The sequence below is a fragment of the Pezoporus flaviventris genome, unplaced genomic scaffold, assembly GCF_033815535.1.
Source record: "Pezoporus flaviventris isolate CSIRO_AGI_PZ_B2104156 unplaced genomic scaffold, CSIRO_AGI_Pfla_v1 ptg000007l, whole genome shotgun sequence".
Lineage (NCBI taxonomy): Eukaryota > Metazoa > Chordata > Aves > Psittaciformes > Psittacidae > Pezoporus > Pezoporus flaviventris.
Window position 1 is genome coordinate 93,718,083 of NW_026892555.1, and position 26,054 is coordinate 93,744,136.

The 26,054-nt window shown below is 38.3% G+C and overlaps 1 protein-coding gene and 1 long non-coding RNA gene across 3 annotated transcripts in view; one reads left to right on the top strand and one right to left on the bottom strand.

Moving 5' to 3' along the window:
• Positions 1-20,868, top strand: part of CDKAL1 (CDK5 regulatory subunit associated protein 1 like 1) — a 390,319-nt gene extending 369,451 nt beyond the window's left edge. For both annotated transcript variants that reach the window (XM_061449582.1, XM_061449583.1), the window contains one exon: positions 19,953-20,868. In XM_061449582.1, the coding sequence (XP_061305566.1) occupies positions 19,953-20,159 (207 nt within the window). In that variant the 3' untranslated portion in view covers positions 20,160-20,868. The remainder of the gene's footprint in view (positions 1-19,952) is intronic.
• Positions 1-26,054, bottom strand: part of LOC133267334 (uncharacterized) — a 957,532-nt gene that overhangs the window by 65,265 nt on the left and 866,213 nt on the right. The window lies entirely within an intron of this gene.

A 26,054-nucleotide genomic window follows, 5' to 3' on the forward strand; every position in this document is an offset into this window, starting at 1 on the left:
ATTTTGTGCTCTTGAATGCTTAGGAACATACCTTTTGTTGGTTCAGTAGCTCTCCCTTTTTCTCTGAAACAACTGATAGTCATATGAGGCATGCAAGTAGTTAGTGCTTTTGCATTTATTAATCTGTTTTATTTAATGTATTACTCCTGTTCCCTGCTGGTTGTAAATAGAGGTCATAAAAGATGGTGTTAAATCCTTCTTAATTAATTTTTTTTTTCTTACGTTTTCTTCAGTTATTTCACTAAGGTCATTGTAAAGTTAGCATAAGAAAAGAAAAATATCCTTTCTAAGAGTGGAGCTCAATGCCAGCTATTGATATTTTTTTAAAAGGACCTTTAAAAGTCTCATTTTTCCCTGAAAAAAAAATGGCAGAAATTTGTAGTGTGCTGTTCCTTGTATGCTGATTTTCATGATCTACACATAATCTGCACACCATGTTGGCTTTGTCTGGGGATTTGAATTGATTTAAATTTTTCTTCTACTTGAAAGCCCAGCATTTCTCAGCTTAGAATCTGAAATTCAGGGTGAATTCTTTCCTATGGGCAGAATAGATTCTTCACTGGATTGACTCACATGTAGTGGTTGGGAAATTTTGATCAGTGCTGGTCTTTAGGAACACGCTTAGCAAATACCTGTGAGAGAAATGCTTGAGATGTGGGTCATCCACCATTCATCATGGGTCATAGTATGGGCCAGGTGACCTCTTAAGCTTGTTTCCAGCCTTATCTTCTGTAATTATATGAACATTTTAATTTAGCCAACTGATGACTAGCAACCTGGAATAAAGGTAGTTAATTGATCCAAAACATTTATCTACACTACATAGAGATGTTAAAATACATAGTGATGATTTAAAGCAGCAAACTGAAGAGCCAGCATAAGACCTTCACCAGGTAGTTTTATCCTGAGGGTTTTAATTTAATGGGCATGTTGTCTTTCTGCCCATGCCTCTGGCAGGGCTGAATTTCAACTCCAGAGATCAAAGCTCAGCTGAAACAACGCATATTACATAGCACCTTTTAAACAAATGTTCTCTTAAGTCCATTTCAGGTGAAAAGATCTGAACTTTAGTTTATTTACTTTTTAATTTCCTCAACAGACAGTGTTATTTGGCTGAATGTCATTGTCTAATCACTTTAAATTACATAATTATCTTAATCCTGTGCAGTGCATGCAGCAAATGGAAATAGAAAGGACTGGGATGATTCAACTGTAAGTCATTTTGTGGAGAATAAGAGACAGTTAAACAGAAATGTTCTACTCCTCCTGCCTCCAGAGGTAAAACTCCAAGTGCTAAAATAGTTCTGCCATTTTTGTGTATTATTTCTAGTACTTGACCTGCTGATACTGCACTGTGGGATGAGTGGGTGGGTTCTGCTCTCCCTTGGCATAGGGATAAATTGGAAGTGTGTAGCCATGGTAATATTAACTACTTGACTCTCCCTGTCATATTTAGGAATTCCTTTTAAAGTATTTTTTTCTTTTCAATCAAAACTTTAACAAACGGACTCTTTGGAAAGAATCAAAAGGCATTTGGTTTTAGTAAGGCTTTATTATTTAATGTATCATGTTATAAATTCACTAAGTTTTAATTGGCTTTCAGAGGAAAAAAATGCAACAGCCACAACTTTTCTTATTTTTTTCTGAAGTTTTGGAGGTTGTCAATTTCCAAGTTATTGTGCCAGCAAAAGTCATTATAGGTTTGACTTTTATACCTCTCCAGCAGAGTTTAATGCAAAGGTAGGTGAAGGATATTCAGCCCATGTATACATTGTAGCTTTGCTTGTAGTATTTAGTCATCCCTTTTTATTACTACTCTTTAGATAACTAAAAAGCTCACGTAGGCAGTATTGTTCTCCACATTCCTTTCCTCTCCTGCTTTCCCTGCCAGCAAACACATGGAGTCATAAGATATTTATGTCTTGGATAAATGATTTTTCTACCTTTCCTCGTCTATCAAAGCTGTAATTGTAGTAGTCTTTCTACATGAATACTTGAACAGGACAGCATGAAAAAGGCATGTGAAGCTCATGCGGGGAAACAGAGGTTTAGAAAGGTGTATAGCTTTCCTTGTCTCCAAATGAAAGGTCAGTAGGAGGTTTGATTTTACTCATACAAGGTATTGGAATGTTGAACTTCTACCTCTTAGAAACGTATTTCTTGCCAAAACCATTGAAGTAAGAAGGTTCATTGGCTTTGAGATGTGTTGAAGGCAAATAAAAATTACAGACATAAGATTAAGCTACTTTCTAACTTTAAAATGTTTAAAAAATTTATCTCATTTCAAAAAACATAACCATGTAAAAGGCAAATTAGGGTGTTCTGTATCCTTTAATATTATTGCATGTTCTAAAATGTTATTAGATTCTCAGTAAGTTAATGGTTCTGTAATAGACTATCATCCCTTCTGTTCTTGTTGATTCTCCTTATGATAATTTACTAAGCTATATATAAATTTAGCAATTTTTTTTTTTTAATTCTGAAAAATCTATTAAAACAGTGTTGAATTGAATTAGCGATATTAGGATTATTCACGAGCCATAGTAGAATATCAAGATCCATTCATAATCATACTTTCCCACTCAGATTTTGATATTTGGACAGTGATTTATGTTTGGTTTTAATATACTTGTCAGTAACATTAGATTAAAGATTTTTATTTGGTGTCAAATGTAATAAAAAGAGGAAAAGGCTTTTCAGTATAAGAAAGAAACTATTTTTAAGCTTTTATCAGTATTCAGTTATATTTTGTGTATGAAGATGTCCACAGAATAAAAATTGAAAGCCAAATTTACAGTGGCTATATCTTTAACTGAAATTAAATTACAGTTGAGTAATAGGAATGAAATTGTATTTGGTGGCTTCACTGGAGAAGACATATCTTAAAATATCCAAATGCCATACTTCAGTGAAGTGGGTGTGAAATTCAGAGCCTTAAGTTAAGTTTACCAAGGACATACTCCTAACTGCACTAGATTATCCAAAGAACTTACTGTGCCCCTGTTGAATATACTAAAATCACAGTATCCTTAAAGACAGAAAGTTGTGGTATCTAAGCAAGCTTAATAAGCGAATGCTTCCTCAAAGGTGTTATACAATAACTATTTAGACAGGCTGTATTCTGTAACAAGTTTAACATTCACTCTAGATCCTTTGTCATGTAATCAGATCAAAGTCTTGATCATGCCAGTAGCCATTAAAGCATGTTGTTGCAGATTTATTGGACCAAGCAACAGAAATAAACCCTTGCCCTCCTACTACAGTCTCTCCAATCTAAGTCATTGTTTGGGTATTTAAGGGAATCCTCTCAAACTACGAAAGGAATAATTGCTTTAAAAGTTTATATTCTTCCTCTAAGAAACATGGCATATGAAGGTTTTCATGAGACCTGACTGTTAAATTTATATGACTTTAGGTTCAGTTCCGATTTATAACAAGTTCCAAAGCAAGCTGTTCCCGTGGGCTTTATCAAAGATCATTAAATAAAAGAAACATTTAGAAAAATAACTAATTACTTAAGCACTTCATTAAAGCTGTTCAAAGACGGCTTTACCTGTGGTTAGTGTACAGTACACTGATCTTGATAACCTTTATCTGACTACTTCTCAGTTTGTATTTGAATTACTTGAAGGATTCCCCCACCTCTAATTTATTATAGCAGATGTTAGACCTTTTCCTAAAGTTGCAGAAAAATTTTCTGCTGACTTATTCCAGTGCCAGGCTATGTCACTTATACTACCTAAAATCTAGAAAATACAACTGGATTTGATGTAATTGTCCTATCCAGCATTGGGAAGGAGGAATATTGCACTGGAAGATGCGGTCAGTATAGCATGAGAGGTTGTGGTGATGTGATTAGTGTAGATAGCCCAAATCCCATATACATTCCCAATAAAGTAAAATTAGCTCTACATCTGTTTGCATAGTCCGTTATGTATTACACCTTTCTTTTCACTCAGAACACGTTCCAAAACTTGTTCTTCATTTTCACTGGAGGTTTGTTCTAAGCAGATTCACAGGTGTGCATCAGAAGCAGTTCATGTTTTGAGGTTCCAAAAGAGTCAGAGGGCTTCAAGCACAGTTTACCTGTGTTTGAAACTCAAGCCCACAGGATCTTAAAATTTCAAAATATTTACCTTCATTTCTTTTACTGGAGTCAGGACCATAACTCAGTGGTTAATATTTGGTGTAAAATGGAATTATGATCTTGGGAAAACTAGGTCAAATTTCTTCCATCCTAGATGCTATAAAAACTTGAGACTTTGGAATTATGGTGAGAAAGATGTGTACTTCAGTGGTGCTTCACCTTTTAATTGTTGAGGTCACACAAGCGCTATCATGAAGCCATTTTTAATTAGGATACACTGGTGTAAAGTCAAAATCAAAGATGAGATACATGGCTATCAAAGCCATCAAGAAATACAAGAAATAATGTGTTTTTTTCTAACTTTATTGCAGAGAATGGCTGACAAATCATTTGTAAAATAAAAATATAAATTTAAAAAATTTTCTCTGAAAAACATTTCTTAAAAGAAATAGCGCATTTATAGTTGTTCTAGGTGATGACAACCACACAGGATAATAAAGGGCCTTAAGGCAAACCATTTTGACCTGTGAAGCTCATTATTCCATAAGAAAACAGTTATTTTCTGGCTTCTGGCCCAATGTTAGTCAACAAAGGCTGTAATGAAAGTTGGTGTTGCTGTGCTATCAATGTCTTTGACACTTTTCATTTTGCCTTTTTACCTGGCCTTACTGGTAGAAACGCTCTTCTGTGGGACTTGGCCTGAAAAGAAGCCCTCTTCACAGATGCATGAGCATGTTGTCTTTATACTAGTCTCTCTGGTTGAGACAGCCTGCAACCGCCAGAAGAGTTCACTTGCCTCACTATCTACTATCCAATACCCTCTATTCCAGTGGCTGCCAGGTCAACGCCATACACGTTGGAACATACGTGATGTGTGGAGAAGGAGAGCTAATAGCTATTAATCACAAGTTGAATTTATGTCTGTTTCTGTGATTTGGCAAGACATGGTAGTGTAAGGTTCCTAGTAGACTCATGTGGCCTCTCAAAAAGGATTGACCACCTATGTACTACAACAGAAGATGGATGTGTGATTGACATATAGCGAAAGGAATGAAACCTGACTAGCTGGAGACCAGATGTCAGATGCAAAATAAAAAAGCAGAAGCCCCATGGAAATTAGTTTTCTTTAGTCTTAGTATAACCATGGGGTCCTTGAAACAGTATTATATGAGAAAATCATTCACTAAATGTTAGCTTTCAAATTGATGGGTTCTTCTTCATGGGTATATAGATGTGTATGTGTATATATACATATACACACATATTCTGTGGTAGAACTCGAACAAATGCTCTATTTTGGATTGGGGTGACTTGGAAATTTTTGTGAAAAAAACTTTTGATGGAACAGAGATGTGTAGTCAGTATATTTAAGCTCTTTTTGCCAAAACAACACATAGCTACAAAAACTACCTATGCATAATATTGACCAGATGGATTTCTGGTCCTCAAGAAAGTGTCTTGTTATCAGGACTAGAAGAGTTTTTATTAAATCTCGTCCTTGTTTTGACATGATTTCAAATGTGATTTTAAGTCATTTCAGTCAGACTGTCTGTGCTTTATCTTACCCGTATGGGAACTGTTTTGCAATTCTCACATGCAAAATCTCTGATAAGTGCAGATAACAATTATAATACAAAAAGGATGGCTGTGAATATCCATTTCTGACACAGATAGTTTTTTCTAAATACAAGAACTTTAATTTGATAAAATAATGGATGTAGTGCTTAGAATGACAGGAATTCTTTTCCTCTTTCAGCTGTTCAGCATGTATCTCTGTCCAAAGAAGCATTAGTTCATTATTTTTTCAGTGAGGAGTGCTTAAGATTCTGTAGCATAATCAGAATTTGTCACAGAACCACAGGGGAAAACCAGATGTGGAGCTCTTGATAGCTGGAAATGAATGAATTAGAGTTACACTTGGGAGAGTATCTTGTGTGATAAAAAAATTCTGTTAAGCTTTAATGTAGAGACATGAAGCATTTTAAAATCCAGACTGATCGATTTGTTAAAGACTAGATTAAGCCCCACAGTTATTATCCTGTGGGTTTGTGTTTCTCACCCCTATAGACACCATTTATATGTTTGCCATTTTCAGGACATCTGTTTTATTTGTGTTTATCTCAGATTTTCTTAAATTCTATTCAGGAAAGCAGTGTATTTTAGTATTACCTATTTTTAGGAAAGATTTTACAGATTTCAGAGAAGTAGAGATGATTGAAATTCTTTTCAAAGATTGTGAATCTGTCATAAAACCCTAACCTTTTCCTGTAGGACAGGGCCTACAACTACTGTGTTCACCTAGAGAAAAAAATAATAAAACCCCCCAAAACAACAACAAAAAAACACCAAAGAAAGCAGTATTAAAATATTATGGGTTGTGTGGAATGTAAAGTGAAGTACTCTGAACTGAAAAAAAAAAAAAAAAATAGAATTTCAGTTCCTCTTTCCTATGTAAATGCCAACTGTATTATGTTTCAGCCTTTAATTACATGCTTATGCACCATTTTCACACACATACACATGCAGATTTGTTTCCTTCTGTGCACAGAGCTGAGACTTCATTTAGAATCAATTCATAGAATCATTTAGGTTGGGAAAAGACCATTAAGTCAGACTGTTAACCTCACACTGCCAAGTACACACACCACTAAGCTTTGTAAAGCGTTCGACACTGTCCCACACGACATCCTTGTCTCTAAATTGGAGAGACATCAATTTGATGGATGGATCACTCAGGGGATAAAGAACTGGCTGGATGGCCGCACGCAAAGAGCTGTGGTCAATGGCTCAATGTCTGGCTGGAGATCAGTAACGAGTGGTGTCCATCAGGGATCGGTGCTGGGACCGGTCTTGTTCAACATCTTTGTCGCTGACATGGACAGTGGGATTGAGTGTGCCCTCAGCAAGTTTGCCAATGTTACCAAGCTGTGTGGTTCAGTTGATACGCTGGAGGGAAGGAATGCCATCCAGAGGGACCTTGACACGCTTGTGGGGTGGGCTGATGCCAGCCTTATGAAGTTTAAACATCACAGGAGCAAGGTCCTACACCTGGGTCGGAGCAATCCCAGGCACAGCTACAGGGTGGGCAGAGAAGAGATTCAGAGCAGCCCTGAGGAAAAGGAGTTGGGGGTGTTGGCTGGTAAGAAAATGAACATAAGCCAGCTTCAGTGTGCGCTCGCAGCCCAGAAAGCCAACCGTATCCTGGGCTGCATCAAAAGGAGCATGACCAGCAGGTCGAAGGAGGTGATCCTGCCCCTCTACTCTGCTCTTGTGAGACCTCACCTGGAGTATTGTGTGCAGTTCTGGTGTCCTCAGCATAAAAAGGACATGGAACTGTTGGAACAAGTCCAGAGGAGGGCCAGGAGGATGATCAGGGGACTGGATCACCTCCTGTATGAAGACAGGCTGAAAAAGCCTGGGCTGTTCAGCCTGGAGAAGAGAAGGCTGCGTGGAGACCTCATAGCAGCCTTCCAGTATCTGAAGGGGGCCTATAGGGATGCTGGAGAGGGACTCTTCATTAGAGACTGTAGTGACAGGACAAGGGGTAATGGGTTAAAACTTAAACAGGGGAAGTTTAGGTTGGATGTAAGAAAGAACTTCTTTACTGTAAGGGTGGTGAGGCAGTGGAATAGGTTGCCCGGGGATGTTGTGAATGCTCCGTCCCTGGCAGTGTTCAAGACCAGGTTGGACGAGGCCTTGGGTGATATGATTTAGCGTAAGGTGTCCCTGCCCACGGCAGGGGGGTTGGAACTAGATGATCTTAAGGTCCTTTCCAACCCCAACGATTCTATGATTCTATAAGCCATGTCCCCAAGTGGTACGTCAGCACACCTTTTAAATACTTCCAGGGATGGTGACTCAACCACTTCCCCTTCCCTGGGCAGTCTGTTCCAATGCTTTAAAACCTGTTTGGTGAAGTAATTTTTCCTAACATCCAATTTAATAAACTGCTTTTAGATATTTTTCCTGTTCATTTTTTGTTGTGTAATAGCACTGTTATTTGCTACATGCTGTTTAAACTTCAATCTCAGGGGAAGTACTAATTTCTTTCTAACCTTTCCTGTGAACCCCATGACTAATTTTCTGAGTGCTTCAGAAATAGTAATAATTTTATGTTTACATTATCCTCCTGAAATGCAGCTTTTGTCTTCCCATTTTGGAGATGAAGGCAAGACACATATTCAAAGTATCTGCTAGAAGGTTAGTCTAGTGAACAAGTCTGATAGTGGCCAGTTTAAAATGCTTGGAACTAGATACTTAACATTATTAAAATTCTCTAGCATGTGTTTAAGTTGCAGTGGTGACTGTTCAGCATATAAGAGAATTTAAGTCCAAGGTATGAAGTCTCAAAAAAAAGGAAAGTAGAACTTATTACTTCCTGGTTAATTCCAAAAGAACTAATTTTCTTTTCATGAGCTAGCCCTAAGAATTGTTAGACACAACCTGATAGAGCACACCATGTAAAAACTTTGTGGGAGAAGACTGAGGTCTCAGCTGAGAATCAAATTACCAGTATTTGAGCATGATAGGGTGCAGGTTTGTGTTTATGCACTTCAGTCCTTTACAGACACAAAAGTTGGTTGTCTAGTCAGACCACCCTCTGAATGATACCAGTGCACTTCTGAGGGTAGATATTCATTACAGCCTGTAGATTGGATAGTTACTGTTCTTTGATGTCTTAGAGCGCCAGGGTGCTATCATGATTATCTAGCATAAAATACATAGCAAGCCAAGAAACGTTTTTCTCATGTAATCTTTATTGTGGAGAAGGGCTGACGAGCCATTTGTAAAGACTGGGGATACAGAGATTGTGTTAGAGCGGTTAGGCTTGCTAATCACGGAAAGTAACCATTGCTTGATGTTTCCATGAGAGAGTCCTCCATTAACTGCAGTTGAACTTGACTGAGTGTGAAATTAAAAAGGAGACTCAGATTTCAAGACACTCCCTTAGGTGCTCGTAAGTATGCTAACTGGCAATGTGGGAGACCTCTTGAAACAACTAAGGATACTTAAAGGAAAAAGGCCATGACAGTATGAAAAGAAAACCTTTGTATTATCACTGAACCCACAAAGTTGGTCAAGATCAGTCACATTTTATTAAGTGTTAAATGTCAATGACAGCATTGAAATGCTCCTTTTTGCCAAGGTCTGATTCCAGCTGAAGTTGATGAACATCTACAGTGCCGGGAACTCTTTAATACTGGGTGGAAAAGGCTGTGAAAATGCAAGACATTCTTAGGAACGTACATATTAAGGTATTGCCTAGCTTTAAGAAAATGTATTTAAAACTTAACAGAAAGAAAAAAATTTAGAGGCTATGTTGGTGTCTGGTGCCAACTGGAATCTGAGACAGGAATTAGAGAGACCCGATTGCTGGCATGCATTAATTAAGGCACTGGAAACACTTTAATTTTTCTTTGTCTTTTTACCTGTAAAATGAGGGAGGCATATAGATTCCTACCTACTGGTATGGAATTTGGAACTCTGGAACATAGTATCACTCCTAAATATTTTAAAAGCTCATTTTATACCATGTTTATTATTGATGTTAGAGTGTAATGATGTTGCTGTATTGTTTGTCTCTGTGATTATTGTATAATAGGATGTTGAATTTCCCCTGGAACTTTCCACTTGTAATGCTTGGCTCTGTAAAAATAAATGAAAACACCATAGATTCAGGATTAAGACATATTCTAAGATATAGGGGCAGGACTTTCCCAAGGACATGTATATATATATGTGTTCCTTCTACTTTGCTAAGTATGAAAAATCTTTTAAAGCTTTTTCCTGATTTTGAGATAGAATGTCCCTTGATATATTTATTAAAGTTTTCTTTGCAAATAACAATGGTTAGAAAGGCTTTTAGTATTTTATGCCTTCTACCATTTGGGAGTATAGAATTCCCCTTAAAGGTAGTATTTTAATGTATACTCAGAGAGTTCACTTCCATGTAAAAGCAGTATTATTCATTTCACTGTTGGTAGGAGAATATCATTCAGTTATATTGTTGGTTCTTGTGGCTTGCATATATGTTTTCAGATCTAGCTATTTATTTTACTGAGGTACTCTTTCTGATGGGAACCTTTTGTCTTTGCCTGTAGCTACTGTTGACCTCCATATAATTGTCATTGTTATTTCAAGATTTAAAAGGGAAGCAAAAAGGTGATGGTCTCTAAAAGCTTGGGCGATAAAAGAAGTGTCTCATATTTCATTTAATAATCTCATCTATAGAACAGTCTTGGAACCTTCACATACTGCTGGCACTTTGTCATTCTTTCATCATTCAACAAAATAATCTGGGAAAATTATTGTATTGTAAACACAACTTTAAAATACTTATATAAAAATAATCTTACTCATAGAATAGATAGGGTTGGAAAAGACCTTAAGATCATCCAGTTCCAACCCCCTTGCCATGGGCAGGGACACCTCACACTAAACCATGTCACGCAAGGCTCTGTTAAACCTGGCCTTGAACACTGCCAGGGATGGAGCATTCACAATGTCCCTGGGCAACCCATTCCAGTGCCTCACCACCCCTACGGTAAAGAAGTTCCTCCTTGTATCCAGTCTAAGCTTCCCCTGTTTAAGTTTTAACCCATTACCCCTTGTCCTGTCACTACAGTCCCTAATGAAGAGTCCCTCTCCAGCATCCCTATAGGCCCCCTTCAGATACTGGAAGGCTGCTATGAGGTCTCCACGCAGCCTTCTCTGCTCCAGGCTGAACAGTCCCAGCTTTTTCAGCCTGTCTTCATACAGGAGGTGCTTCAGTCCCCTGATCATCCTCCTGGCCCTCCTCTGACCTTGTTCCAACAGTTCCATGTCCTTTTTATGTTGAGGACACCAGAACTGCACACAATACTCCAGGTGAGGTCTCACAAGAGCAGAGTAGAGGGGCAGGATCCCCTCCTTCGACCTGCTGGTCACGCTCCTTTTGATGCAGCCCAGGATACGGTTGGCTTTCTGGGCTGCGAGCGCACACTGAAGCTGGCTTATGTTCATTTTCTCACCAACCAACACCCCCAACTCCTTTTCCTCAGGGCTGCTCTGAATCTCTTCTCTGCCCACCCTGTAGCTGTGCCTGGGATTGCTCCGACCCAGGTGTAGGACCTTGCTCCTGTGACGTTTAAACTTCATAAGGCTGGCATCAGCCCACCCCACAAGCGTGTCAAGGTCCCTCTGGATGGCATTCCTTCCCTCCAGCGTATCAACCGAACCACACAGCTTGGTAACATTGGCAAACTTGCTGAGGGCACACTCAATCCCACTGTCCATGTCAGCGACAAAGATGTTAAACAAGACCGGTCCCAGCACCGATCCCTGATGGACACCACTCGTTACTGGTCTCCAGCCAGACATTGAGCCATTGACCACAACTCTTTGCGTGCAGCCATCCAGCCAGTTCTTTATCCACCAAGTGGTCCATCCATCAAATTGATGTCTCTCCAATTTAGAGACAAGGATGTTGTGTGGGACAGTGTCGAATGCTTCGCACAAGTCCAGGTAGATGACATCAACTGCTCTACCCCTGTCCATCAGTTCTGTAGCCCCATCATAGAAGGCCACCAAATCAGTCAGGCGGGATTTCCCCTTAGTGAAGCCATGCTGGCTGTCACCAAGCACCTTGTTGATTTTCATGTGCCTTAGCGTGCTTTCCAGGAGAATCTGCTCCAAGATTTTGCCAGGCACAGAGGTGAGACTGACTGGTCTGTAATTCCCTGCATCTTCCATTTTTCCCTTCTTAAAAATAGGGGTTATATTTCCATTTTCCAGTTGTTGGGAACTTCACCTGACTGCCATAATTTTTCAAATATGATGGCCAGTGGCTTAACAACTTCATTTGCCAGCTCTTTCAGGACCCACGGATGGATTTCATCAGGTCCCATGGACTTGTGCACATTCAGGTTCTTAGTGATCATTTAAAGAAGAGAAAGCTGGAATCCTGTGGAATGATATCTTGTAAGACAGGCCATGGTATGCACACTGAAAAAGATGGTATCTAGTGTTATTACAAGTAAATGTACATCCTGTAATTCATTGTAATATATTTTCAAAACCATGAAGCCTGTGCTGGTGATCTCTAGGAAGCAGATTTGTTGGTTAACCAACAAATTACCAGGTAAGAGCTCAGAGCAAGTACCTGCCATCTCTGTCATAAAACTGTGCTATGCACAAGGAGACAAATAGTGACAAATCCTCATCATGAATCTGTCCATAGGTTCATTCTTCATTTCAAGTCATTACTTGGAAGACTGTAACTTTTGAATCACACTTTTTCTGCTTAGAAGATCTCTCAGTTCTCCTGTGGAATACCACTTGCATGTCACTTGTTTCTGTCATAATGATTGACACCCCAGACACCTCATTACAAAAGAAAATAAAAGGTAGCTCAGACTCTAGACATCGCACCTATTTTTCACAATGTTGCTTCTGACCTCAGATGGCAGGTTATTTTGACAATGCAGTATTTCTGTAGGGGGAGAATACTGAGTTACTAAGTTAATAGCAGCAGAAAATACAAATACGTAAAAAAGAGTCAACTCCTGCCTGGAAGTTTGTATAGGTAAATACAAGGAAACAGGCTAAAACAAATGAGTATACTGGAAAGCGGCACAAGACTGTGTTTTAAACATTTTGGAAGGATTTTTGGCTTATGTTTTCTTAATTGGTTATTTCTCTTCTTTTTGTTTTTTTTCTTAGTTGATCTCTGATTGTTTCCCTCCTCCTCAAAGTGTATATCAAAAAGGAAGTAATTTAATAAGCCCCAGATACTCAGCCTTCTGTTTGCCTTTTAACTGCATTGTGAATTTTGAGGGTTCATTGAGGCATAATCCTTAAAGACTGTCCGGGTGAGGAAAAGAAGTAGTTAGGTCTACCCATAGGTAAGAACATGGAAAAGAGCAGAGAGATGTCTGCCAAGAAAAATACTAATGGAGCCTTACAGTAGTGGTGGAAAGTTCCGGTACAGTAACTTGCAGAGAGAGAATTTATTTCTTTTATACTCTTACGTAGGAATATTAAAGTTCGAATTTAATTTTAAGGTAGGGGGAAGAAATTCCAGAGTTGGGTCTGTGTGACATGGACAGAAAGTCATGATACAGTATGTCATTCCACAGTGTGTTCCTGTTGGCATCTCTGCTTCTGTTTATTAGGAGAGGTCGTATGGTCAGATGATGCAAGTGAGAAGTATAGGGAAAAAAGTACAGATAGGAGTAATCAAGGTGAGAGGTAGTTGAGTAATGGGAAAGATGCTTTTTCTAATCTGCCCAAAGGGATCAGACGGATTATTCAAGTGTTACTAGGAAAGAAAAAAGATTTTGCTAACTTGCTGTGTAGGTCAGGAGTAGGATCTCCACAGGTGATGACAGACCTGGAAGAAACTATCAGATCTGATGCAACTGAGCTTAAGGTCAATCAATCTTTCTGTCCTCCCATTATGCAATAGGGTTTATGTTTGTATTTAGGAGCTGTTAGGAGCATTGCTGACCTGACTTGACTGGGTCATTTGTAGCGTTCTTACTATAAATTAAGAATTGGCAACTGGAACAAGATCACATAGGGTCAAAGAGATGGTGAGGGGCTGGGGCACTTGGCCTAAGAGGTGGAGGGATCAGGCTTCTTCAAGCCTGGAGAGGAGGCTGTAAGAGAAGCCCCCAGTGTCTATGGGGATATTATTGAGAAGACTAAGCCAACTGCTTCACAGTGGTGCATGTGGGAGGACAAAAGACAGTGGGCATAAGTTGAATAGAGAGGTTTAAACTGGCTATGAAGAGAAACATTTTTCCCATGAAGACAGGCAGTGGAACAAAGGCTCAGAAAGACACTGGAGTCTCCATCCTTGGAGGTTTTCAAAGTCCAACTAATTAAATGTCTGAGCAAACTAGGCCACAGCTGACCCCTTGAGCAAGAGGATGGACCAGATGCAGTCTGAATTATCCTAGGATCCTATGATGGACAGTAAGACAGTTTTAGTAACTGATTACAGCTATTTGCAAGATATTTTCATTAATTTATTTTCTTGCTATAACTCCAGTGATAAGGATTTGGGATTAACAGAGTAAGAATAATAATCATTGCTAAGACTCAGAACATTTGTTGAGAAATTAATAAGAAGCCTGTATTTATCCTTCAGTTCTGTCACTTACATATTAAAGCGTACAGTCACATATCACACACAAACACAAACGTACGTATATATGCAAACAAAAAGAAGAAACAGTATGAAATTCCTTTGCAAAAGTTTCTGGCTGTTTTATTTATTTTTCCAATGTTTCCCTTTTCTTAAAAAGGGTAAGTAAACTCCTTGCATATTTGGAATCAGTGAATTCCTAGGAATGGTGTACAGCTGATAACATCCGACACAACCATGCTTGTAGACATCATTTTCTCTTTAAAATGTAACTGTGTGCACTCACTGGAATACATGGTGGCAGGGATGCTTCTTATGGGAATTACTGTGTTAATTCCATTAGAAAAAAATACTTTGTACACCATTTATTTTCTACTCTAAGATCAACATTCCACATTTGCAGAAGGCTGGTAGAATTTCACATGTAATAAGTCAAATGAGCTCTCTTAATGCCTACAGAACTAAATGCATTTTCTGGATCTATTCAATAAAATTTAATTTACATATTTTTTGGATGTGTAATCTATGTGACCTTCAGTAACTGTTTGTTTTTTAAATCTGAAAAATGCCTCCAAAGTGTAATAGCCCAGAGTTTCAAATGGCACAGTAGGATATGTAATGCATATTTTAACATGTTTTCTTTTAATTTGTCACACAGACTTGTTGTGCGTGATTATATAAAAGTCTGTATCTTTAAAGCCAGTAGTACAAGTGTGTAACATGTACTTGGTGGGGCTAAAAAATTCAGAAGTCTAATTTATCTTGAAATATGCTCAGTCAAGTAGTTTTTCACAGCAGTTAGCTAGCACTTCAAGCTCTAACAGTGCCCCTGAGCCATAAAAGAAATTTGCATGTAAGAAATGTTTTGAATCTATTAAAACCTCAGCTCAGAGCTAAAGAGTTGCTCTCATGTCTTTGTTGACTAACATGAAGTGAGATGTACAAAAAGCTAGGCTGTGATCGACAGATGCCAAAGCTTAGGTTTTGATGTGATTATATATTTCTTTCATGCACAGCGGTTTAAGTCTGGGACTGCAGCTTCAGAAAGACAGCAATCAATGGGTCTGTGCAAGAGTGCACAAAATATATTACTCCTGGCAGTCGTCAAGGCAGAATTATTCAGAAAATAATCTGAAATGCATTTGATCATTCACTGGATGGTTTAATAATTTATATTATACCTTATTAGCAAAGTCTTATGTTTACTTTGTGGCTGCCAAAACAAGATGAAAGGCTGCCTCCATGGAAATACAAGATGCATGCCTCAAAGTGTCTGTCTTTGCATTTCAGTTTGATAATTTCCCTTCCTCCCCTCATTTTGATTAATAGTATATAGGTTTAAATCTTATGGTACCTTTTCCTTCATTCTTAATAAGAGCAGTGCTCCTTACTAACAAGTCTACCAAAGAGTTTATAAAGAAATTAGTATAAACACAAATTTCTGGAAACTTCTTTACTCTAGGATTTCCTCCAAGTATTTTTTAGGAAATGAAGCTGTGGATTTAGTTCTGAATTCCACTGAACTGAATCATTATGCTGATTTTCCTCAGTCTTGCAGCTACGAAAGTGTAATTTCTGAGCTCAGCTTAAGAAATTGCTGCACTCTGACTAGTAATAGTGTATGGTAAATATCACCATTTATATCAGTTCGGAATATTGCAGAAATGTCTTGAAGGTTTCCTTGAAAAGTGAATGCACTGCCAGTATTTTATCTAGAGATACACATAAGGACCTTTCAGAATTAATACTTCTATGAAGTGAGAGCACAGGGAGTGGACCAGTGTAACTGCTAGTTCAACACATGCAGTCTTTGCCTCCACCCAGTTTTTTTACACCAAAGGTTTATAAAAGAGCTCTAATAAACTTAGTTTTCTGTGGAGAACTCCCCTCCCCACAAAACATGAAAGATCTTTTTTGCAGGTGTGTTGAATAGCTCTTCCAAGGCACAGTATGTAGAAAGCTTTAGGGAGAAAACATATAGGGGAGGATCTTGGAATATAGCTCTACACTATTGCAAATCCTGAAGCTCATAAGACAGCCCAATGAAGCTCTTGTAATTTGCTTTGTCTACCCTAGAAGGCTTAATTTTAGTTTCAGTTTCTGTAAATTCATCCTCTCCCCTCTTCCTCTGTGCATACAATATGTACTACAATATATACTGTGTACTTTACCTGAAAATTAGCTCCTCAGACACTACAAGATTTTTTGCCCAAATGAAAATATATATATACAGTGTTTTTCACTAGCACAGCTGGTAATACAACATTTCTATGTTAGTAAGAACTGATTATATTATAGACAGGCATGTCACTGTTGTCCAGAATGCAGTGAGGGCCACTCAGCCCTCTGCTCAGGCTTCAGAGAGCGCAAGAACGTGGTCAGCTTTGCAGGGCTCTTCCTCTTCCTGCTGAGTTTTGTTGCGTGTCTTACAGAACTGCACGACAGACTCTTAGGAAGAGGCCTCTACCTGCAGGTGTCTCCGAGAGATTATGCTGGTTTTAAAAGCTGTCGTAGGAATTGCAGGGGACACAAAAGACTGCCATATTCTAGAGGAGCCTTTCATTTGCAGGGAACCAGATGTACCCTTTTTTACAAATATGTCTTCTGTGACAGTAATGACAGAAATTTTCAAGGAAGCTCGTGGTATTACCCACGTGTCAATGTTGCAGGGCAGAATTTGGGGGCAAATGACAGAACAGCTCTTAGAAAACATGGATCAGACAAACGTATTCATTGTTTTTCTTGACAGAAAGTCTTTGGCGGGATCATCTGAATAGACAGACGTTATTAAACAGTAATGCATTAGTGGTTTAAGCAATACTGTGAAGTACCTCTTAAAGAAAAGGGCCATTTTCGTTTGCAAATTGCGATCTTTTTGTCCATATAAGAACACTTTAATCCATAACAAAATTTGCAAAGAATGCAGGTTATCAAGTTAATAGGAGTAGTATTTCATGAGCAGGAGGAGTATTTAATGAAAGCAAAACTTCTGGTTTAAATTGAGAGTCTTTTATGTGATCTGGGATACTGCAAAAATCAAAAAACTTTTAGCAATTTAGAAAATGTGACTACCAGTAGAAGAGAATGCATCTGAATGCAGAATATAAGCTAGAAGGAAAACAAAAACGTTGAGAAATTGCAAGAATTGTGCCTCCAAGCCAGTAAAGTTTCAATATTAGTAAAATACTATCAAAGATCATCTACAGCAAGAAAATCAAAAATTAGTTTACTATAACAGTATGATCACCTAATTTATGGGAAATATGATGAAGTAAGGAAGAAAATGGGCCTCACAACTTTACAGGCTGACTTCCTCAAGTGAAATACCACTGGGACAACTGGCTGTGGCATTCCCCTACTGCCTAGTTCATATGCGTCACATGCGGCAATAGAGGTTTAAGAAAACAATGTGGTATCAAAAAAAGGTATAAGATATTCATGATCAAAATGAGACTATTTGATTTTGTGTTGGAAAACGAAACCAGAAAAAATGTAAAATAAATCGAGCACCAGTGAAATCACTACTGAAAACTACTGCCCAGGAACATGAATGAATGCATGAAAGTTACAAAGTCATTTGTGAGGCACTGGCCCTTTTTATCAGTTTTCTAAGGGATAGCATCTAGTCTTGTACAGCTAAATATTCAGGACTTTACTGATTATCAAGCTATGTAGAAATATTTAATAAGGAGTTGGGAATCTTCTGGTTCTAGTCAGCCAAATTTTAGGTATGAATCTGTGAAAATTAAGTATCGGAAGAACTCAGTCTTTGGTTGTATTGATATTTTTACAGCCTTATCCATTCTTTTAAATCACCTTAGCCTTAGTGTTAATGTACCAATGATACATATAAAAATGGTCATGACCATAAATTATATGTGTTAGATTGGTTGAGATTGTGAGACCTGCAAAGAAAAAAAAAGGCTTTATAAATGTCTAGAACGAATAAATTACAAATGAGTTTTGATTAATATATAAACCCTCCTTAATATACTGTACAGTTTCCAGTTTATTCTGCAGGCAAAGGTTAATCAGCTTTGATTTTGAGGGATAAAATAGCTGTAGCCAGTTACTTAAATTTCATATGGCTTAGAAATAGATTGTAATTAATAACTTCACGATACGAAGCAGCTTTGTAGCTTTTGATGAAGCTAACATATTCTGTACAAGACTGAAGTTATGGAGTAGTGTTGTTATTGTACCTTTAACTGTGGAGAACTACACTCCAGTTTGCTTAACTGCTTCCTTTCCTCTGTTTACCAGGTTGATGGTCTTCTAGGTGCAATATATATAAGAAGTCATCTTTATTTCATAGGTCACTTGTTCAGTAACCCTTTGCCTGTGTTAAGTGTGCTCTAAATGAACAAAACCTCAGATGTTAGAATAGCACTTACACCAGGCTGTCATTTGTCCCTTTGATGCTTACTTACCTAACCAGTAGTAATCATTATTTTCCTTCTACAATTACTATAATGGAGGTGATTCATGAAATGGAAAACAGGAGGTAGTTACAGACAGTTTGAATTGTGCTGTCACATTTTCATGGACAGGCACCTTCCTTGGAGCTTTGATATTTCTTTGAGTTTGCCCAGAAATACATTTGGTGAAAGAAGGAGTTGGACATCTGAACTGTATTTTCATGGGACCCTGCTTCAGCTGCTTAGAAATACAAGATTATCCAGATAGATGCTTTCTGGGTCCCTGACTTATTTTTATGTGAAGTGGGTTGGTGGGGGGCGGGGGGTGCAGTGGAGGAAAATGGATTAACCAAAAGCCTGTTATAACTGGAAAATTTCAAACCAATTAAAAATCCATCTGAGCTCAGTTGAATTCCTAAGGGATTATTGAAATGGAGAAGAAAAGAATAATGAACAGAAATACTGAATGTTGTGATGCAAGATCATTACACCTTTGTTTACTTACACCTTTACCACTTAACACCTCTTGCAAATGTCATCAGATTTCAGTTTTAACAGATGTTTTTACCTTTGAATATCTACAATGCTGAATTGAACAAGGCTGCAGGAGGGAAGAGTTCCTTATTCTTTCCACTTGGATTTTCTGCTGAAATAGTGATTCAACATCTGTAACTTGTGCTTCAGTTAAAAGTCCTCATATTCTGGGGGATCTTTGTGCTTGCAGTCAGGTTGAGAATGGTAATGGCAGGCACAGCAGGGAACCTGGATTCAATATGCTGAATGGAAGGTGAGTGTTTTAGTACAGCTGCCTCCTGAGGGTCAGAGGAAAGGAAAAGCCCTGTGGGAGGATTTTCAAGCACCGCTGAGCTGGCATACCAGGAGATGATGATTGACTTTAGAAGAGCCCTGCTGTGCAAAGGATTGTTGTGTTGTGGTCCTCTTTATCACTGGCTAGACATTTCTTTTGAAGAAGCCAAAAATGGGAGAGTAGTGAGATAGCAGAAAAAAAAAAAAAATAGAAAAAATTTATCATCAAACAACTCTCTGATGACATTGAGGTCTTGAGATTTGTTTCTGTTGCTAACAGCTTCATTGATTTGGCAGGTAACTTCATTAGAAAGACTGACTTTGGATGGCATCGGGAAGATTTCTGTATAAAAGCTGATGACCTGATGATGATGCAGTGATAGTTGAATTGTTGTTTATCTTGGAAAGGAACATTAATTTGAACCTCAATATAAAGAGGAGATTGTATTTGGTATGTACAGTCAGAAATACTTAACACAGTTGCAATCTTAATACGTGCATTTCTTCACAGGAGTTCAGACATGCACCACAGAATGGCACAAACTGGAAAGCTCACCCTTCTGCTGAGATCCCAATGAAAACACCACTCGGCTCATGGATGGCTTTGCAGCTCCCATGGCAACAAGAAGGAGGTGGACTGAAGATCCTGTCTGTCAGCCTGGCTCTTCTGGCAGCCCTTGTTATGTTTTACTATGGTGGAATGAAAACAGAACTGTGAACTGAATGAGGGTTTTATGAAAACAATAAAACTGCTGTTTAAAATCTTCAAAGGAAACATTTTTGCCAACAACTCCTTTTCTTTTTTTTTTTTTTGTTAAAAAAGCTATTTTAAATTGAGCAATAATTTGTACTCACCCTATGCCTTTCCTGTCATTTGTAGGAGGGAATATTAATAACCCCTAGGGAGACCTCTCTTGCTAAATTTGAGATCCTTGTTTGGCAGAACAGTTTGTTGCATCTTTCTTCCTTTTTTTCTAAAGTGGTGCAATGTTTGCATTGCTTACTCATAACTGCTGTAGCGGGTAAAATTGCATGTAGTTTATGAGAAATATTTCTATTGAGTGATATTGGTGATCTTTTATGGGCAGAACATTTAAAGCTTTCTTAAAGATTTTGCTTAGTGCAGTTATGGTTTGATATGTGTCTTTTTACATTAGAATCAAACTGCTGGGCCATTAAAGTTTGTCATTTGTTGCTGTTTATTTTGCTGTCATGTCTGAAAGAATTTTTGCCCTGCTCTTTTGCCTCTCTCAAATTCACAATGAGTTACTATGCTGTGTTAATAGAATGAGAATTATTTTTTACTTATAAATAGTTTTAAAGATACTGCTTTTTTTATCATTGAATGGTAATATGGAGTTCTGGTGGTAGAGATCTGTTAAAAGATGGATTTAATACTATATAGATTTAGTGTAATGCTCAGAGAACTACACGAGTCTTGTATTGGCGGTACATTGTATTGTGCTGTGTATAAGACAATATTGCTCTGTTAGTGAGGAGGGTACATTTTACACACTGCAAATTTCTGATTACTTTCTTCAAGGCATTTTTGTCATGACAGGATTTCCATACATCTTGAGATTGTGCTGGTCAGCCAGGAACTGGACTCTGTCCAGCTCTTCTCACAGCTGACTGCATGATATTGTTCATTCGTTCGTGCATTGTTGCTGAGCTGTCTACACGGCTATTGTGGTTTAACCCTGGTAGGCAGCTAACATGAAGCCACTCGCCCACTTCCCTCTGGTGGGAGAGAATCAGAAAGTTAAAAGCGAGGAAACTCATGGGTTGAGTAAAGACAGTTTAATGGATAAAGCAAAGGCTGTGCACACAGGCAAGGCAAAGCAAGGAATTAATTTGCTACTTCCCATCCACAGGCAGATGTTCAACCGTCTCCAAGAAAGCAGGGATCCATCACACGTAACAGTTACTTGGGAAGATACCATAACTCTGTGTGTGTGTGTCCCTCCTCCTGTTTTCCCCCCAGCTTTTATTGGTGACATGATGCCATATGGTGTGGGATATCCCTTTAGTCAGCTGGGGTCAGATGCCCCGTCTGTGTCCCCTCCCAACTTCCTGTGCTCCCCCAGCCTACTCGCTGGTGGGGTGGTGTGAGGAGCAGAAAAGGCCTTGACTGTGTAAGCACTGCTCAGCAGTAACTAAAACATCCCTGTGTTATCAACATGAGTTTTGTCACAAATCCAAAACATAGCTGCATACCAGCAACAATGATGAAAATTAACTCTATCCCAGCCAAACCCAGCAGAGTGGCTGTACAGTGCAAATGAATAATCCTCTAGGACGAGTGCTTTGTACTTTGTAAACTGAGGTTTCATAATAATTACAGACAATTAATGAGGAAGTTCCACCATGATGCTTTCGGTGCAGCCTGTAAATTATAACAACAGATGTAATTGTCTTCAGGAAGTCAGCTGTGTAATGACTTGAATATCATATTTTTTACTGCAGCCACTGAAGGTCATGAACAAAATCTGTGAGATTTAAAAAATTCATTCAAAATTCATGAGATTTAAAAAAAAAAAACAAAAACAAACCCCCCCCCCCCCCCAAAACCAAAAAACACAATGCAAACAACAGAAACCAACCAACCAAAAAACACTAAAAGGAAAAAACAACTGTGCGTTTGATTTGCTTCTGTTTGGTTGATTTTATTTTTTTTTCCAGGCCTTTCTGTACAATCAGGAATATGTAACAATCAGTAATTTACATTTTTAACAACTCTGAAATTCTCAAAAAAAAAAAAAAACAAAAACCATTTGTCTCTTGGAGCTGAAATTTTCAGGAAAGTGCCACATGTCGCAAGGTTCTCAGGAAAACTATGAGTTGACAAAGTCGTCGTATGTGAGCCAAATTTTTGCATTTGATGGGAATAAACTATGCAGATACGTTCTATGCCTCTAGCACTCTGTCAGCCACTCTAGCTTATCTAATCATAGCAATTACAGACTCACTGCATCAGCTGTTACAGAGATTTACAAAGCTTGTGATTTCTATTCTGTGCATCATTGGCTTTAATGGGACCAGCTTATTTTCTTAGAAATAATACAACATACCAAAAGAGGACAAAGAAGACTTTGTAAATTACGTTGCCTACAGATGCAGTATATTCTTAAACTGAACTTTAATCTGGTAAGTAGGAAATGTTGTTGTCAAGTATTTTATTATCTTCCTTTAGATTTTGAGAGGGCTTTTTGACACTGTGTATTGCAGAGCAGTAGAGTGTTTGCCATTTGTTTCTGTTTATTTGCAACTAAAGCTCTCGAAGCCACTGAGCTGAACAAGTCAGTTCTGGTCAAACAGCTCATCCTGTCCTTCAGGCAAAACCCAAAGTGCACGCTGCCTGGGGCTATTGTTGCAGGCTGGGAAACCTTAGTGAGCATAGAGTGAACTGTAATACTTCATGGAATGGGTTGATCTGAACACATCGGATCTGTGATTTTTTGGCTCCCTGAATGGCTCTGTCATGCTAGGTTGTGTTTCTAATTTTTACATCAGCATTATGTTTGAGGCCTACTTGCACCAAGCATTCTCTCCTTGCAAACCACCAGAAGAGGTGAAAAATCTACTGCGCTCCAGGTTAATGAGGTCATTGCAGAAGTTTCCCCACACTCGGTTGATGTCACTTTTACACGTGCACGAACACACCTCATCACTAGAGAATGTGTCTGCTAAACACCAGTCTACATACAATGCCTTTGTTTTTTTTTAAAGCAAATTAGAATCTAATTTCCTTTGGTACCAAGGAAGCCTTGACTATTTTTCTTAAATGTCTGTGGTAGCTCTGAGTTCTCTTTGGCTGTTTTTGGTGAGGAATCTTGCAAACCACAAGACTTAAATAGCAAAGACATCTTAAGTCTCTACTGAACAATATTAAATGCACACTTTTTATGCCCTGCTTGTGCATGGTTTTGGATGCTGGAGGCCTTTGTCATTTAATCTTTTCATCATAGCTTTCTAGTAATGGTACACTTGTTTAGAAAAATAATATAAAATCAAAGAAGCAGTTTATGTAAAGCTTGTTCCATAAAGCAGGAGAGCAAAAGAAGGAGGAGGTACCTTTTTGAGAAGAGTTCATCCACCTCTGTCACATCATTGCCTGCACATCTCTGAACATCTGACAATTTCTGTTAATCTAGTTTCACTCCCCAGTTCAACTTCCCATATGGAAAGCTGGAGTGATGTCTGAATAACAGCAAGTAATATCTGAAGTGGCAGCAACTGGTAACTCTGACATTGAGCTTGGCTGTGGCCATTACCCAGAATCCTTCCGCTCTTCTTGAGAAGCAATTACAATTTCACAGGTTGGAATTAAAATTCCCTGGGGTATGCAATAGAGTAACTGAAACTGTCAAAGTGATTTCAAGCTGCTAATCTCTTGGTGCTCGAAGAGTGAAAATAGAGCCCCTCATACCCAGGCACAGATCTGACAACTTAAAAACTCCAGCCTTCCGCTGCATTTAAATACATATGGAGAGTGGCTTGATCTGCTCACAGAGGATATCTGTAAAGATGTTATGTCTATGAACATTTGTGTGTTACTAACAAGTCCATCTTTTTCAACTTTAAGATGTGTGTATCTTCAGGGACTAAGAAGTATTATGCAAAAGCTCTGAGAATTTGGATGAAAGAGTAGGCGTGTGCCTGTCTGTGTGAGGCTTACTAAAATCTTGATTTGTGTATTTTCATATATGTAGTATTTTTTGTTGGAAAAATTGCTTACAACTTTCCAAAATTTTATTTTCACATATTTATACCCCACATTTTATTTTGAATGCACTGGGTTTTATTGTATAGATAGGAACAAAGAACATTTAGAAATCAAAAACAGAGGGAAAACATGAGAGGCTGTAAAGGTAGGGCGCAAAATAAAAAATGTTAGTGCAAAGGCTGTGAAGTGGGTTTGAACTAGGAGAGAGAGCCCCCAGAGTTAGGGACTGGCTGCAAAACACCATTTGACTTGTTCAGAGGCAGGGTTCATCCACCAGATAATGAAGATTAGAATGACTGCTAGAAAGTATTTGTGCAAATATCTTTAAATGTCTTTTAGTTGCATATTTCATTCATGGATGCACTTAACATTGAAATTAATGCTTATTTCTTTAAATGAAGATGGTTTTGGTGGCTGGTAGAGGGGAGATGAATTATGAGTAGTCCTATTTTTATTTCAAAGAAGCCAAATTAAAACAAAAAAAGAAAACAAAACCAACTGTAACAAATAATCATGCCCCTGCACCTGCTGGTAACCCAAAGTCTGTTAATTCCCATGGTAAGCTGTGGTTATGGATTTGGATCATTTTTGCTGTAGATCTTGTGCTATGTTGTGATAAGTTGGGTGTTTGAAAAGTCATGGAAGTGCCTGTGTTCCAGTCAAAAAGCTAGTCAAGCTGATGGCAGAAAAGATCTTCATATCTCTTTGTTTCACTGTTCCACACCTCTCTCTCATGCCTTTTCACCATCTGTGCATAGACTTCTCTCCATTCCGTAACTCGCTTCTCATTCAGTGTCAGGGTTTAAAGAACAGTTAGATAACATGTTTAAGTTTCCATATGATCCTCTTCAGAAAGGAAGGATATATGGTCCATTGATGAAGGTGGTGTGATGATCAGAGAGCATGAGAAACTTGTGCAACATTATAACAACTACATCATTACCTAAAATAAACCATAAGGTCTTTTGCATCCTTATCTTTCTCTACCTAGAATCATTAGTTGCTCCCTCTTAGTTATCACTCAGAGTAAACTGCATTTCATATGTACTGCTGGAAAAATCCAGAGTGACAAAATTACATGCAAATTGAAGTACAGCAGTAATGTTGACTAAGATGTGCAGGTATATGTAGTCCTAAAAAAAAACAGCAGTACAACATCATACACCGCTGGTATTCACAACTGAAGTTTTTCATGGGATCATAGTTATCAAAATGCAAATTCCAGGTATTAGAATCCTCCCACATGCAGAGAGCTACCATTGAATAGGAGATGAGGGGAAAGGAGGGGAGGGGACTGTGTGTGGGGAGAAACAACCCTCAGTAGTTATGTTTAAGATAGATAGTGTTATTTAGTAGCTGCATTACCAGAGATGCATTAGCAGTTCAGAAGGAAGCTAGATACTACACAGTGACATCCCAGATCTCTTCTTCACACTTTTTGCTGCTTTCTCCTAAATACTTAATCTACATTCCAGAGAAATGAAAAGCTCCCTGAAAAAAACCGAAACAGATAAAAAAGGTGAAGTCTGCTTTTTGATTGCTGTGATCTAACGTTTTTTCCACAGGGCAGGAGAGGCAAGGTGTGTGAATCACGTCGTGTGAACGGAGAAAGAGTAAGACTTGAGTATCTTTTTGACAGCCTTTACTTTATTGGAAACTATTTAGCAAGGATAGCTATTCTTGAAAAGCAGCGTTAAGACGATGTCTTATAGAGCACAGTCTGGCTTGGGTGGTTTGCTCAATGCTGGTTGTAGGTAATGGAGTGAAATTCCATGCTGATGACCAGAGTGTAATGCAGATTTCTGCCTACAACTTGCATGCTTTGAATGTCCCATCTGTTGTTGAGTGTGAGAACAGGCTAGTTGTGCTTAACTGAGCATAAAATGT